This window comes from Equus quagga, chromosome 2 (assembly GCF_021613505.1).
Source record: "Equus quagga isolate Etosha38 chromosome 2, UCLA_HA_Equagga_1.0, whole genome shotgun sequence".
NCBI lineage: Eukaryota > Metazoa > Chordata > Mammalia > Perissodactyla > Equidae > Equus > Equus quagga.
In genome coordinates, this window is record NC_060268.1 from 26,042,654 (window position 1) to 26,055,293 (window position 12,640).

The 12,640-nt window shown below is 40.3% G+C and overlaps 1 protein-coding gene across 1 annotated transcript in view; it reads right to left on the bottom strand.

Moving 5' to 3' along the window:
• LOC124235405 (T cell receptor alpha chain MC.7.G5-like) overlaps positions 1-8,345 on the bottom strand; it is a 474,302-nt gene extending 465,957 nt beyond the window's left edge. The window contains exons 1-3 of the mRNA XM_046653306.1: positions 8,297-8,345; positions 7,740-8,043; positions 6,966-6,968 (exon numbers count right to left, since the gene is read on the bottom strand). Coding sequence (XP_046509262.1) covers positions 6,966-6,968; positions 7,740-8,043; positions 8,297-8,345 — 356 coding nt within the window. The remainder of the gene's footprint in view (positions 1-6,965; positions 6,969-7,739; positions 8,044-8,296) is intronic.
• Between the last annotated feature and the right edge of the window lie 4,295 nt (positions 8,346-12,640).

Here is a 12,640-nt window from a genome sequence, read left to right on the forward strand (position 1 = left end):
ACACCCAAGATGGAGGTTGTTGCTAGAGGAGGGTTGGAGTCTTCAGCCCCACCCCCTGACCTCTGGAGAGGGGAGAAGGGCTGGAGGTTGAGTCAATTGCCAATGACCAATGATTTAATCAATCATGCTTATGTAATAAAGCCTCCATAAAAAACTCCAAAGGACAAGGCTCAGAGAGCTTCCAGGTTGGTGAACATATGTAGATTTGGGACAGTGGTGCACTGGGAGAGAGCCTGGAAGCTCTACACCCTTTCCCCATAACTTGCCCTATGTTATCTCTTCCATCTGGCTGTTCTTGAGTTATATCCTTTTATAATAAACCAGTGATCTAGTGAGTAAATAAGTTTCCTGAGTTCTGTGACTGCTCTAGCAAATTAATTAAGCCCAAGGAAGAGATCATGGGAACCTCTGATTTGTAGCTGGTCATTCAGAAGTACAGATAACAACCCAGATTTGCCACTGGCATCTGAAATGTGGGGGATACAGTCTTGTAGGACTGAGCCCTTAACCTGTAGGATTTGATGCCAGGCAGATAGTGTCAGAACTGAGTGGGTTTGCCGGACGCCCAGTTGATGTCCAGAGAATTATGATGTGGGAACCCTCCATACATTGGAAATTGGGATTAGGAACATCCATCCATTATCCATTCACATAAGAAGGATTGAATATTCCAGACCAGAGAGTGGTTAGAAAAATAATTTGAAGTAGGGATAAGGATAAGAATAGCTCATACCCGCTTATCTACCATACTTGTATTTTATGAATACCTCTGGATGTCAAAATTTTAAAAATCCTTTTTTCTTGTTTCTCCCTTAGCCTGCGTCAGCTGTCTTACCTAGGTTATAATGATATGAAAAGCTTTTAGCCCAATATTTAATAACCTATTTGGTGCCTGGTACAGATGTCAGAACAGATGCAGGTTGGGAGGAGAGAATCATAGTGTTAGAACAGAATCCTGGTGGGGATCCCCTACTATGCCAAGCATTTAATCTTTAGTTTGTTGATGAAAATAATCCATAACCAATCTATAAATGAAAATTTGGGTGGGTTTATACTGAGCCAAAATGTGAGGACCGTGGCTCAGGGCCTTTCTTCCCAAAGGAAGAAAGGGCACTGAAGAAGTGGGGTGCACAGAGTGGTTATATACCCCCAAACAGGATGTTTCACCTATGATTGAATTGTCCCTTTTACAGTAGTCGCGAGACTGCTCTGTCGGCACAGCGATTGATGGACACAGCAGGTAGGTCTGCTGTCTCAGTGGACACAGCAGGGTGGCAGGTCTGTTGTCTCGAACTCAGTGGTCACAGGTGAGCACAGCAATCAGTTCCTAGCCTAAGGAAAGATACTTATCCCTAAGGAAATGCCAATGTCGGGGGAAGTTGCACCTTTATCTTAAGGCCATTTGTTCTTGCCATAGTAAATGTTTAAAGCAGATATACAATGCATGCTCAATGGCCATGTCAGGCCCTTTTGGAAAAAACAAAGTCAGGCCGAATTAGGTTTACACCAAATGGCTTCCTCATATACTCCAATATATCCTATTGCTTGCCATTACTATTTGTCAGAATCTTACACTGAGATAATCAGGATGAAGATTAATTTATAGCCATTGAGCATGTCTCTGGAAGAGAATTCCTGGGAAATTCAGGGCTAGATCTAATAGGATGGGAGGGAGTGGGGAATTGCCAAGAGATCACCTCTCTGAGAGGATCAGAAATACAAATATAAATGTAAATAAACTACGTATAGTATAAATATAAGCAGTATTTCTTGGGGGACCTTTACAAGAGTTTAGTTTTTTCTTTTAAATTTCAAGAATATGCTGAATATTGCAATGCCAGTAGGCTCTTTACAACTGACTGACATTTAGTCTACATTTTGGTTATTTCTCTCTTTTTCTATACTGAGGTACTTAACTCTACTTTTCCTGAATTATGTCCAGAATTGTTTTATAGATAATTTGCAGTTCGTTTAATATATATTGGACAGCAAAGCTCCATGATCATCATAGAATCTTAAAAATTCTCATACATTTATGTGTGGCTGTCATAATCTTTCTTACCTTGTGCTTGAACGTTAAGAGTTTATAACACTTTGGTAAATCTTTTCCAGGACATTCTACTTTACACCCTGCAGCTTGTTTTTGCCAGCATTTCATAACTTGTGTAAACGTTTGTCCTCCTCCTTCAGCATTCCTGCTACATTTATTTCTGCCTCAATTCTTCATCTTTGAATTTCTCTGCTGCTCTAACCAACTTTTCTTTTGGTTTTTCTTTCCCTTTGACTGTTTTTTCACTAAGTGCTGATCATATTCTTGTATTTTCTAACCTGTCTTAATTCTTCAATGTGTTTTCAAATCTTTTTGGATACCTTCACAATGAGTAGTTTTAATCAAAATAAAATCTTTGCTTGGCTCTTATTGTCTGCCAGGCTCCTTTTTCCCTACCCTTAGCTTTCTTTGTTCTAAGAGACATCCAAATGAACCAGTCTCATAGAGTGTGAGGATTTGTGTGAGCTGGATAAGCAAAACTTTCATCTGCAACTGAAATGCTCAAAATTATGCCTAAACAGTTTATGTGATTTAGAATGATTCTGTCCTGACTTCTCCGTATTTGCTGCCTTTGAACTTTTTCTGGAGTGTTAGGTTTAGAATATAACACTAGCTTTGGCATAGCTTGTGATATATATCAAGCTGACTCTTCTTTTATTTTTCCGTTTCAGTTTATCAAACATACAATTTAACACATTTCTCAGCTAAACTTACCATTAAACATTGCTTACTCATCCTTTTATCTACTGAGAAACACGTTGAAATAATCTTGAATAATTGTTTACGCTGAATTTCTGGTCAACAGAACTTGTACCTCTTTGTGAAGCAATTGTACTCATTGCTTTTTGCTTGCTCTGTTCAGATGTAAATTTTGGTAATTAAAAAAATTACTTTATAGGAATTAATATGTGGATTTATCACTCCTTTTTTGATGACAAGAGGAGTTTGTAAGCTAATTAATAGTATAGGGGTCATCTGTTATTTTGCCTATGTATTATTCATTCTTCTTCTAATAGTATCTTGCCTTTGCCTTGGGGAACCACCTCTTTCCATTTCCCAGATCAGAACAAGTCAGTCTAGGCAAAGTCAGCCCCAGGATGGTTTTTGGAATCATCAGGAAAGAACCTGTTCCTTTTGCTTGAGTTGTTAAGTTGGCAGGTATGATAGTCAGAATAAGGGTTCCCCAATGATGTCCACACCCTAACTCCTAGAACCTGTGGACATGTCATCTTACGGGGCCAAAGGGATCTTGCAGATGTGCTTAAGCTGAGGATATTGAGATTATTCTGAAATGTCTGGTTGAGGCCAATGTAATCACAAAGGCCTTTGTAAGAGGAAAGTGGGATGGTCAAGAGAGTCAGAGAAGGAGATGTGACAATGGTATCAGAGGTCAGAGCTGGTTTTGAAGATGGAAGAGGGCCATGAGCCAAGGAGTGCAGCAGCTTCCAGAAGTTAGAAAAGGCTCAGGGTTTCAGCTGGACTCCCCTGGAGACTCCAGAAGGAATGCAGCCCTGCCAACACCTTGATTAGTTCAGTGAGACTTCTGACCTCCAGAAGATAGTAAATCTGTATTGTTTAAACAGCTAAATTTGTGGTTGTGTTATAGCAGCAAGAGGAAAGTAATACAGCAGGAGATAAGTCTGAGCCTCCTGGTGGCTGTGTTTGCCATCACTTTGGCCACAGCCTGATTCAGAATAAAGCCAAAATGGAGTAAAGCACAGCCAAGTGAGAGATGTATTACTGGTGACATTATTCGAACACCTGGATCCAGCCCTTCCTGAAAGGATAGTTAACCTGGATTTTTCACTTTTTTCCGACAACAATTTTTTTGTTTTTTCCTTCAGTTACTTTCATCTGGGCTCTCTCTTACTTGCATATAGATTTATGTACATGTATTTGTTTGTAATGCCTCAATTTTACTTATAATAGCCTCGGTTTGGTAGCCAAGCTCACTTTATCATGCACACCTGCAAAAGTTACTGATTGAGTAAACTAAGGTATATTCCAAAGATGTAAAATTTTATAGCCAAGGAACTCATGCTATGGAAAATCTGTTTATTTATGTGGGAAAGTATTCAGAGTATATTAGTTTTTCACTGAAGGGAAAAAAGTGCAAAGGAGCATTCACAGCAACACCCAGCCGTATGAAAAAAAAGTTACAAAAAATGATTTTTTTATAATAATTTGGAAAAGTTAGAAATTCCTTTTAAACCTTTGCATTCTTCATTGAGCTGCACAATGTGACACTTGGAACATTTATTAACCCTTCTACCAAAAACTTTTTTTTTGAGGAAGGTTAGCCCTGAGCTAACATCTGCAGCCAATCCTCCTCTTTTTGCTGAGGAAGACTGGCCCTGAGCTAACATCTGTGCCCATCTTCCTCTACTTTATATGTGGGACGCCTGCCACAGCATGGCTTGATAAGTAGTGCATAGGTCTGTACCTGGGATCTGAACCAGTGAACCCTGGGCCGGCAATGCGGAGTGAGCAAACTTATCTGCTGCACCACTGGGCTGGTCCCCAAAGACTGTATTTTAAATTTAAAATTCTATTGAAAAATACATTTCAGGAGTTGAAATTCTTGACAATTTACAAGCCAAATAATTATAAACTAACACTAAAAAGGCACAAATTTCCTGTGTAAAAACACAATAATGGTAATATGATTAATTTTACTTTAACTTCTCTAACAAAGATGAAATCCGGCAGTATGCAGTTACTATCCTAGAAAAAATGAAAACAGACTACAAGTGTATGCATGGTTCAGCACTATTTTCATGCATTTCCTTCATTCTTGTAATCTATCTATGTGTCTATCAAATTAATGAGACTGAGAGACCAACATTTTGCGACACTTTGGGGAGGCAAAGGGTCATTGATTAATGAGCCATGCATACAATGTGCGATTCTAGGCAAGGTCACCTGTTTGAGCTTTAATTTCCTCATATAAAATTGGGATATATTAGTATCTACAGCATAGTTTTGTTGAAGCTACTAAATGAAATAATACACACTATGCACATATCAGAATGTGGGGCACATATTCATATTCAGTAAGAGTTAGCTACCACAAATATTATTATTATTAATATAATATTGTCATTAATATTAATTTTCTAAGCACCTTATAGTCTCTGTTTCCTCTGAGTTAGCCCAGAATCCATGGTTGACACAGCTGTAGAGGAGATGGCAAAATAAAAAAGTTATCAATTTTTATTTGATCACGTTTAATGAGGAAAATGCCATTAATTAATTAACTTCATTCAAAAAAGCTTTAAAAAATTATATCTGTGAATTAAGGAATGTTGAAGGCACTTTTCCTATTGAAATGAATACAATTCAGCCCCTGGCAACTAAAGCTTGCATTTTAATGGAGATACAGTAAAAGATAATTATAAGTTCCAGAAAATGTTAGGTTTGCTACATAAGAAATATGCTTAGAGTTTCAGTTAGGGCCCAAAAGAGGAAGCAGTTGGTTGTTCCTGGGCAAGGGTGTTAGGACAAGGATTCAGAGAAGAGGGGAAAGTTGAGAACATCGTGAACAATAGTGAAGTGGTTGAACAGGGATGGGCGTTCCATGGTGCGGGAGCTGTGACCATAAAGGCATAGAGACAGGAAACAATTTCATGTGCTGAGATGACGAGAGCATATGGTGGGGCTAACTAATCCATTCAGTAGATAGGTCTCGATCCCTTACCCTCTGAGGCATGGTAGATGCTGGGGATACAGTAGCGGTCTCTGCTCAGCTGGGACTTAAATTCTGAATCATCACAGGTTCCTTCTGTGGGAAATGGGGCTTTACTGAAAGAGGAATAGACATGATCTGATTTTTCTTGTAGGAAGGTCACACGAGGGGCTGTGTGAGGTAGTGTTTGAAGGGAGGCACAATTAAGGACAGAGGGACTAGATAGATGACTATTTATTAATTCAAAGAACATAAGTTATATGAAGGCACTAGAAGCAAGGATGGAAAGAAGGAGCAAGCTTTGATATGAAACTTCATCACTAGGGCTGAAGTTGTCAGGCTTGGTGACTTGGACTTGAGGGGAAAGAAGAGGGTAAAATGTGAATGGCCCGGGGTTATCTGATTTGTGTGAGAGGTGATATTTTCACTGAGTTTGATGTCGGACCCACTTTTCCAGACCAGCAAGAGCCTGGACTACTGAGCCTGGGCTGGGGCATGGTGTTCTAGGAGCTGAAGGGGTGCGCTTCAAGTGAATGGTGGGAGTGAGTGGGATTTGGGGAACAGGGCTGGTGTAACACATGAAGCTAAAGGGGAGTGTTAGATGGCCCTGAGCTGTTCAAGGGGACTAAGGGGCCCTTAGCTGTGAGGCCCTAAGGCAGGCAGGAGAGGAGCTCTCAGGAAAACTGTGGAGAAGCCACAGGAAATCCAAAATGTCCTCTGTATGTCACCAGCTCTGGTTCTAGTTCTAGTCTGGGTACTGAATCCCTCTTGCCAGTACTGATACTAAAGATGACAGGTATTCCTGCGAGTGCTTATTTTTAATTATTATTTAGCAGTCTGGCTTTGGCTCCCTTGGCCTCTCCTAGCTCCAGTAACTTCCAGGGCTCCTTCCAAACATACCTCTAAGCTCAGTTCTGGAACCCACTCGTTGAACTTAACTATTGCAGCCGTAGAGTGTCTTATCCGACTCCATCCCTCACTCAAAGTGGGCAGATGAAATTAAATGTTCCACAAGCGGTCTCAATGGTAAAAACTATGTGTTGGGGGAATTATGAACATAAAAAGAAAGGTTGACACTTGTTTTTCCCAATTTATTATTATTTTTTTCCCTTAGCATAAGCAGGATGGAAGCCTCTCCAGGTCCAGACATCCCCCAACTCTCAGGGATGGGATTCTGGCCACAGCAGCTGCTTGGAGCCACTTTAGATTGGGTTCTTCTAAATGGTTCACCTCCTCCTTGGTTGCCTCATCAGAAGCAGTGATAGCATTACCAGAAATCAATCTTTTTTTTAGCATTTGCTGATGAGTACTAGCAGCACACGAAATCCTGTTTGACAATTGTTTTTTCTCTTTCCTCATCCTCTTAGGTCAGGCAAACGGTATATTAAAGAAACGTAAGAAGTGCAGGGTGAAATTAGGGTAAAGTCAGGAAGAATGACTGATCAACTGGGAAACAATGAGACAGACATGATGTAGGTTTTTGCACTCTTTTGTAGTTGGAAAGAAATAAGATGTGCACACATAAAAAATCAGATGGTCTATGGTAGAAGGTAGAGGGTGAAGAAATTCTCCAAACCCAGCAACAGCAGATTTTTATTGTGTGCTTGAATCCTGAGTGAGGCTGAGGAGGGGAAAATAAAGAAAAAATAAGATTTATGGGGAGGATAAGAAATTCAATTTGGGATATGTTCGCTTTGATATTACCATGGGACATGCAGATGACTAGTCATTACAGTAATTCACACCGTAAAAAGCTTAAGGCACGATTCCAGAGTATAGTTTCACTTAGAGCTATGAGAGTCACTGGATAGCAGTGACACTTAGAATATCTGACTTGTCCTCTACAGCACACAGTGTTGTGAGTTAAATGAAATGGATACATTGAAGGTACTTCACGAACTTGATGATTTTCTATGTTCCTCTTTCCTCAACCACTTCCCCCGCCCTTTGCATAGACACCGAGGCCTGAGGTTTCTGTAAGCCTCTCCCTGTTGCATGTTTCACTGTGCCCTCATGAAAGCACAGAAGTACATCGCAGCATCCTCCAGCTGGGAGTCTGAGATCCTGAGACCGAAGGATTTGTCTGCTTTCCGGAAGTTCACAGAGAAGCGATTATTTGTTGCGTTCTGTTGCTTATAAGCTTCTTGGCGAATAATGAGAATCATCTCCCCGTTGGGAGGCTGTTTGTACCAGAATAAATAATAATCACTGTCACTAGTGTCATACATGCAGTTCAGGGTCACAGTCTCTGCCTCGTGCACAGATATTTCTGGTTGAGGCTGAGTGACCGTCTGGGCCATGCTGGATCCTGTGTGAAAGAGGAGAGAAAGACTGCACTGGGGTATCACACCAGAGAGATAAAGCAGATGGACTCACAAGCTGGTTCCCATGCCCACCCACCTTTCTCCTTCTTGATCCAAGCTTTAGGCAAAATCCATCAACTTTCTTGCCCCCAATAACAGGGACCAATGAGGAGGTATGATCCCTGTGTTATTAATTTTTCTTCCCCCTTCTCAGTCCTATTGTATACTGGTAAAAGCAAATACATGTGCCTTCCTTACCGAGACAGGTGGAGACCACGAACGCCCACAGCAAACCAGGGCAAACCATGCTGGCAGCTCTCCCGCAGGTGAAAAAAAATCTCTCGTTCTGATCTGAAGCTTGGGTATCAGCTGTACTTGGTGACATCACTGCTTCAGAACAGGAAATCACATGTCATGTGGGCCGTTCATTATGTTTTGCTTAGAAAGTTTATCAATGCCTTTTGTCTTTTGCTTCAGAGAATAAATCTTAGGCTATAGTGCCAAATGAAAAAAGATGTCTGAAGTGTTTATTTTGGAATAAAAGTCAAGAGGAGAAGTTGCTTGTAAATTGTTTTTGTGAAGTCGTGTCTTGGAGAGGAAAATGGGATGTGTGGGGAAAAGACAGGCAAGGCTAACGTAATGACTTCAATTTTCTGTCAGCTTTCTCTTCCTTCCTTCCTTCTTTCCTTTGTTTCTTTCTTTATCATAATGGTCTCTGGGTAGCCATAACACAGGTTTTGGTTATATTATTCTTTGATTAATACTGTATCTTAACTATTTCTTAAAACTCAAAACAATGATAAAGAAAACTGCAATACTCAGATAGTCTAGAGAAAATTAAAACCAGGATTCTGATGTCTAATGGCACTGCCATTTGCTTGATGCCTTTTTTATTAAGAATACCTGGCTTTGACTGTGTCAAGAAGTTCTAGAACTCTGCAGTACCAGTGGTAAATGTGCCTGTAAGGACTTTTGTGCACATTTATTCATGGCTTTGTGAATGAAGAATCAGAACAATTAATACATAATTTACTTGGAAACATCCTGTGTTGCACATCTGACAGCTTTATATTGTCATCTCATTTTTTCTCATACGTGCATTCTTTGAGAGGAGAAAGGTCAGGAATTACAGCCCTCAATTCATAGAAGAGGCAACTGAGCAAAAATGAAAACTCACAATGGAAGGAACCACTAGTCTCATTTACATTTCTTTTCTCTTCCTACCGAGTTTGTGTCATCCAGTCTTAGATAAGGCCACCTCGATGGTCCAGCTTTATGTGAACTTTCTTCCCCCTGCATAAAAGAAGGAGAAGAAAAGCCTAAATTAAAAGCTGACTTGCCATATAGGGACCAGTGGCCTTAACTCTCCCAACCCGCTTATTAATTCCATTTGGGAAATGTGGTAAACAGTGGGCATTTTGCCATGGACCTTCTTAACTCCAGAGGATTTCTTAAAGTACAACTTGGTGAGTCTCTGTAGATGGCACAGTTCTTTCTGCCATGCCTACCATTTTCTGGTCAGAGTCACTGACATTGGTAAAACTGTTGTTACTTTATGATTCCTCCCTTCTCCTCTTCAGTCTTTATAGGAAACTCTAGATGATCAGGCTGTCTTTTCTCTGGCCCTCAGTCTAGCTGAAGCTAGGAGTTCACTAATGAGGCTCTCAGGATAAATGTTTTCTGCCTGTTGTTTGCATTCACTGTGCCTGTAGTGCTGGTTGGGGATCTCAAACCAGAGGGTCCATCCTGTTGTTTTAGATCTTTTCTTGATCCTCTGGGCCCAGCCAGTCAGAACTTTAGTATCTTATATCCATCATCCATTCAGTCCCTAGCTTCCACAGGTAGGTAATCATATTGTTGAACTCTGAGGATCAAATGAGATGATGTATATGAAATGTGTATGAAAGAACTTTCAAGTGGGCAAATATGGGGGTGGACAAAAGCTGTCTTTTCATTTCGTTTTTTAAAAATATATATTTTGCCCAGATGATCATTGTCTTTTGTGTTTTTGTTTGTTTTAAGTAAGGATAGTTTATTGGGTTGGGTTATTTAGGAAGTCCATAGAAGGTGGTGAGCAAAGCCAGATTACAGAATATTAAGCAGAAAAGAAGGGTGAAGAAGGAAAAGGAAAGAGAGGAAAAGGTTAAAAAAGAAAAGTAGTACCCTTTCTGGGCAGTCTGAGAAATTCCACTGTGTACCCCTGGGAATCAACAGCATCTGGCAACTGCTGTCACAGGATTTATCATAAGGGTTATGTAGTTAGACTATAAAAGGTAAAAGCTAGGAGAAAAATATGTGAACATCACATGCCTACTCCCATGTTCTCATAGGGGAACTTTTATAGAGGCAGAAACAAAGGCACATCAACAATTAATGGCACAAGTTGGAGAAGCTGCTCCAGAGGTCAAGACATTCCCTCTTAGTTGGGTGGATCTTGCCTAGAGAACACTGAGGGTCCCCACTCCTAAACACCTCAGACATCTCGGGTTTAGTGTTCTCATGACTCTCAATTTCTTATTTGAAAATAGAGTGAACAAAAAACTTGTCAAAAGTCTTTTCAACAAAGTTTTATTTTTATTCATTTACAATTTTCTTTTGTCAGAGGAGATGATTACTAACCCCTGAGTGGCGGTCCCAATGCAGGGAGTGGGGCCCAGTGCATTGGGCGCTCTCTGGGGAACAAGGGTTTCCTTTGGCACAGAGGAAGGTGCCTTAGTCTCCTGACTGTGTGATATTGATGTGCAGGGAGTGGAGGAGCTGGGACTAACACCGAAGGAGGCTGCTAATCCACTCTTGTGCTCCAAAGCCCTAAAAAACCAGAACAGAAACAAAGACACCAGATTCATTATAGATCCTTTCCATCCTGTATCAATGGATCTGAAACACTGTTCAAATAATTACAGCAGGTAATAAAATTGTTTCCTTCTTGGATGGTCAGTTAAGAAGAACTTTCTTCATCTGATGGTTACTTTTCTTAAAAGATAATATTAAAGGATGGATTTTAAAAATTCATTTCTGGGGCTGGCCCGGTGGTGTAGTGGTTAACTTCTTACACTCCACTTCAGCAGCCCAGGGGTTGCAGGTTCGGATCCCAGGTGTGGACCTGGCACCACTCATCAAGTCACACTGTGGCAGAAGCCCACATAAAATAGAGGAAGACTGGCACAGATGTTAGCCCAGCAACAATCTTCCTCAAGCAAAAGGAGGAAGATTGGCAACAGATGTTAGCTCGGGCCCAGTCTTCCTCACACACACACACACTCACACACACTCTCACACACACCAAAGAATTCCTTTGTTCTTCGAGTACCTTCTATAAAAGATAGAGACTAGATCTCAGAACCTTCTGGGTCCTTTGGGTTCCTGATGACATAAATTCTCCCAGCTCACATCCTGACTGAAGCCATCAGATCATAAATCTGACTCCTAGAAGCTACTCCATGGTTTGGCCTTCCCAGGCCCATGGAGGATTCGATTCTGTAATGTGGAAATCTGACCTAGACTCTTTATATAAAGGATCGTTTGTTTCAGGTTTTTCATATGTATTAGGAACATAGCAGGTTTTTGACCATGAGACGGGCTTTTCAAATGACTGTTGTCAATGGATGCATGCAGTGCCCTCTTCAGGTCAAACAAATAATTACTGAGGTAATTCCTAGGATTTGCTCCTCTACACAGAAATAACTTGGTTTAGTAAAGAGATCTTTTCTGGAAGTAATCTGTTTATATGAGTTTCAGGTTTCTATTTACACTCAATGAAGAGAACTTGATATTTAAAATATACCCAATTCTTCCCTTTATTATTGCTTTAAAAAATCCTACCTTTTATCATGTCTTACCTTCTCAAAGAAACTTTCTGTGACTATGTTAAAACATACCAAATTTTCCCCTTAATATTCTTTCATGAACACTCGATGATTATAAGATAAATTTTAAGCATAATCTTCAGGCTTTATCAAGTACTTATTACGTGCCTGAGCCTGTGCCAAGAGCATCGAGGAATGCTGAAGTATGCAGAGCAGAGTTCTGTCCTCATAGAGACTGTAAAGTTCAGTACCTTGACACAACAGCAAATAATTTAAAAAGGTAAGTCACTAAGAGTCAAATTGCTTTGTTCAGGTTCAGGTCTGTATGACATTAGAAGAGACGGAATTCAAGGATTCTCTGTTAGAGATGAACTGTGAGTTGTACTCAAAAGACTAATAAGATTTGACCAGCCTGAAATATACACAAAAGCTAAATTGGGGGAATGGAACAACCCAAAAAGAAATTCAAGAGCTTGAAGTGCTTGTGCACCAGGAAGGAGAACAGACTGACTGGAATAGAGGTATATTTTGGGAAGAAGTAGGAATGAGGTTTAAATAGTACAGGGTGAGCAGATTCACGGATAGGGATAATGATAAAAGAGTTCAGATTTGGAAAGCAAAGTTTTTGTGCAGTGAAAAGACGTGATCCCACATCTGCAGAGACTGGAATTTCATAAACGTGATCTGTTTCACCGTCTTTTGAAAAAATAAAGTGACATCTTCTATTTTTCCAATTAGTCACTAAAGCAACCACCTGCTCTTATTAACAATCATCCCAGTACAGTTTACCTTGAAC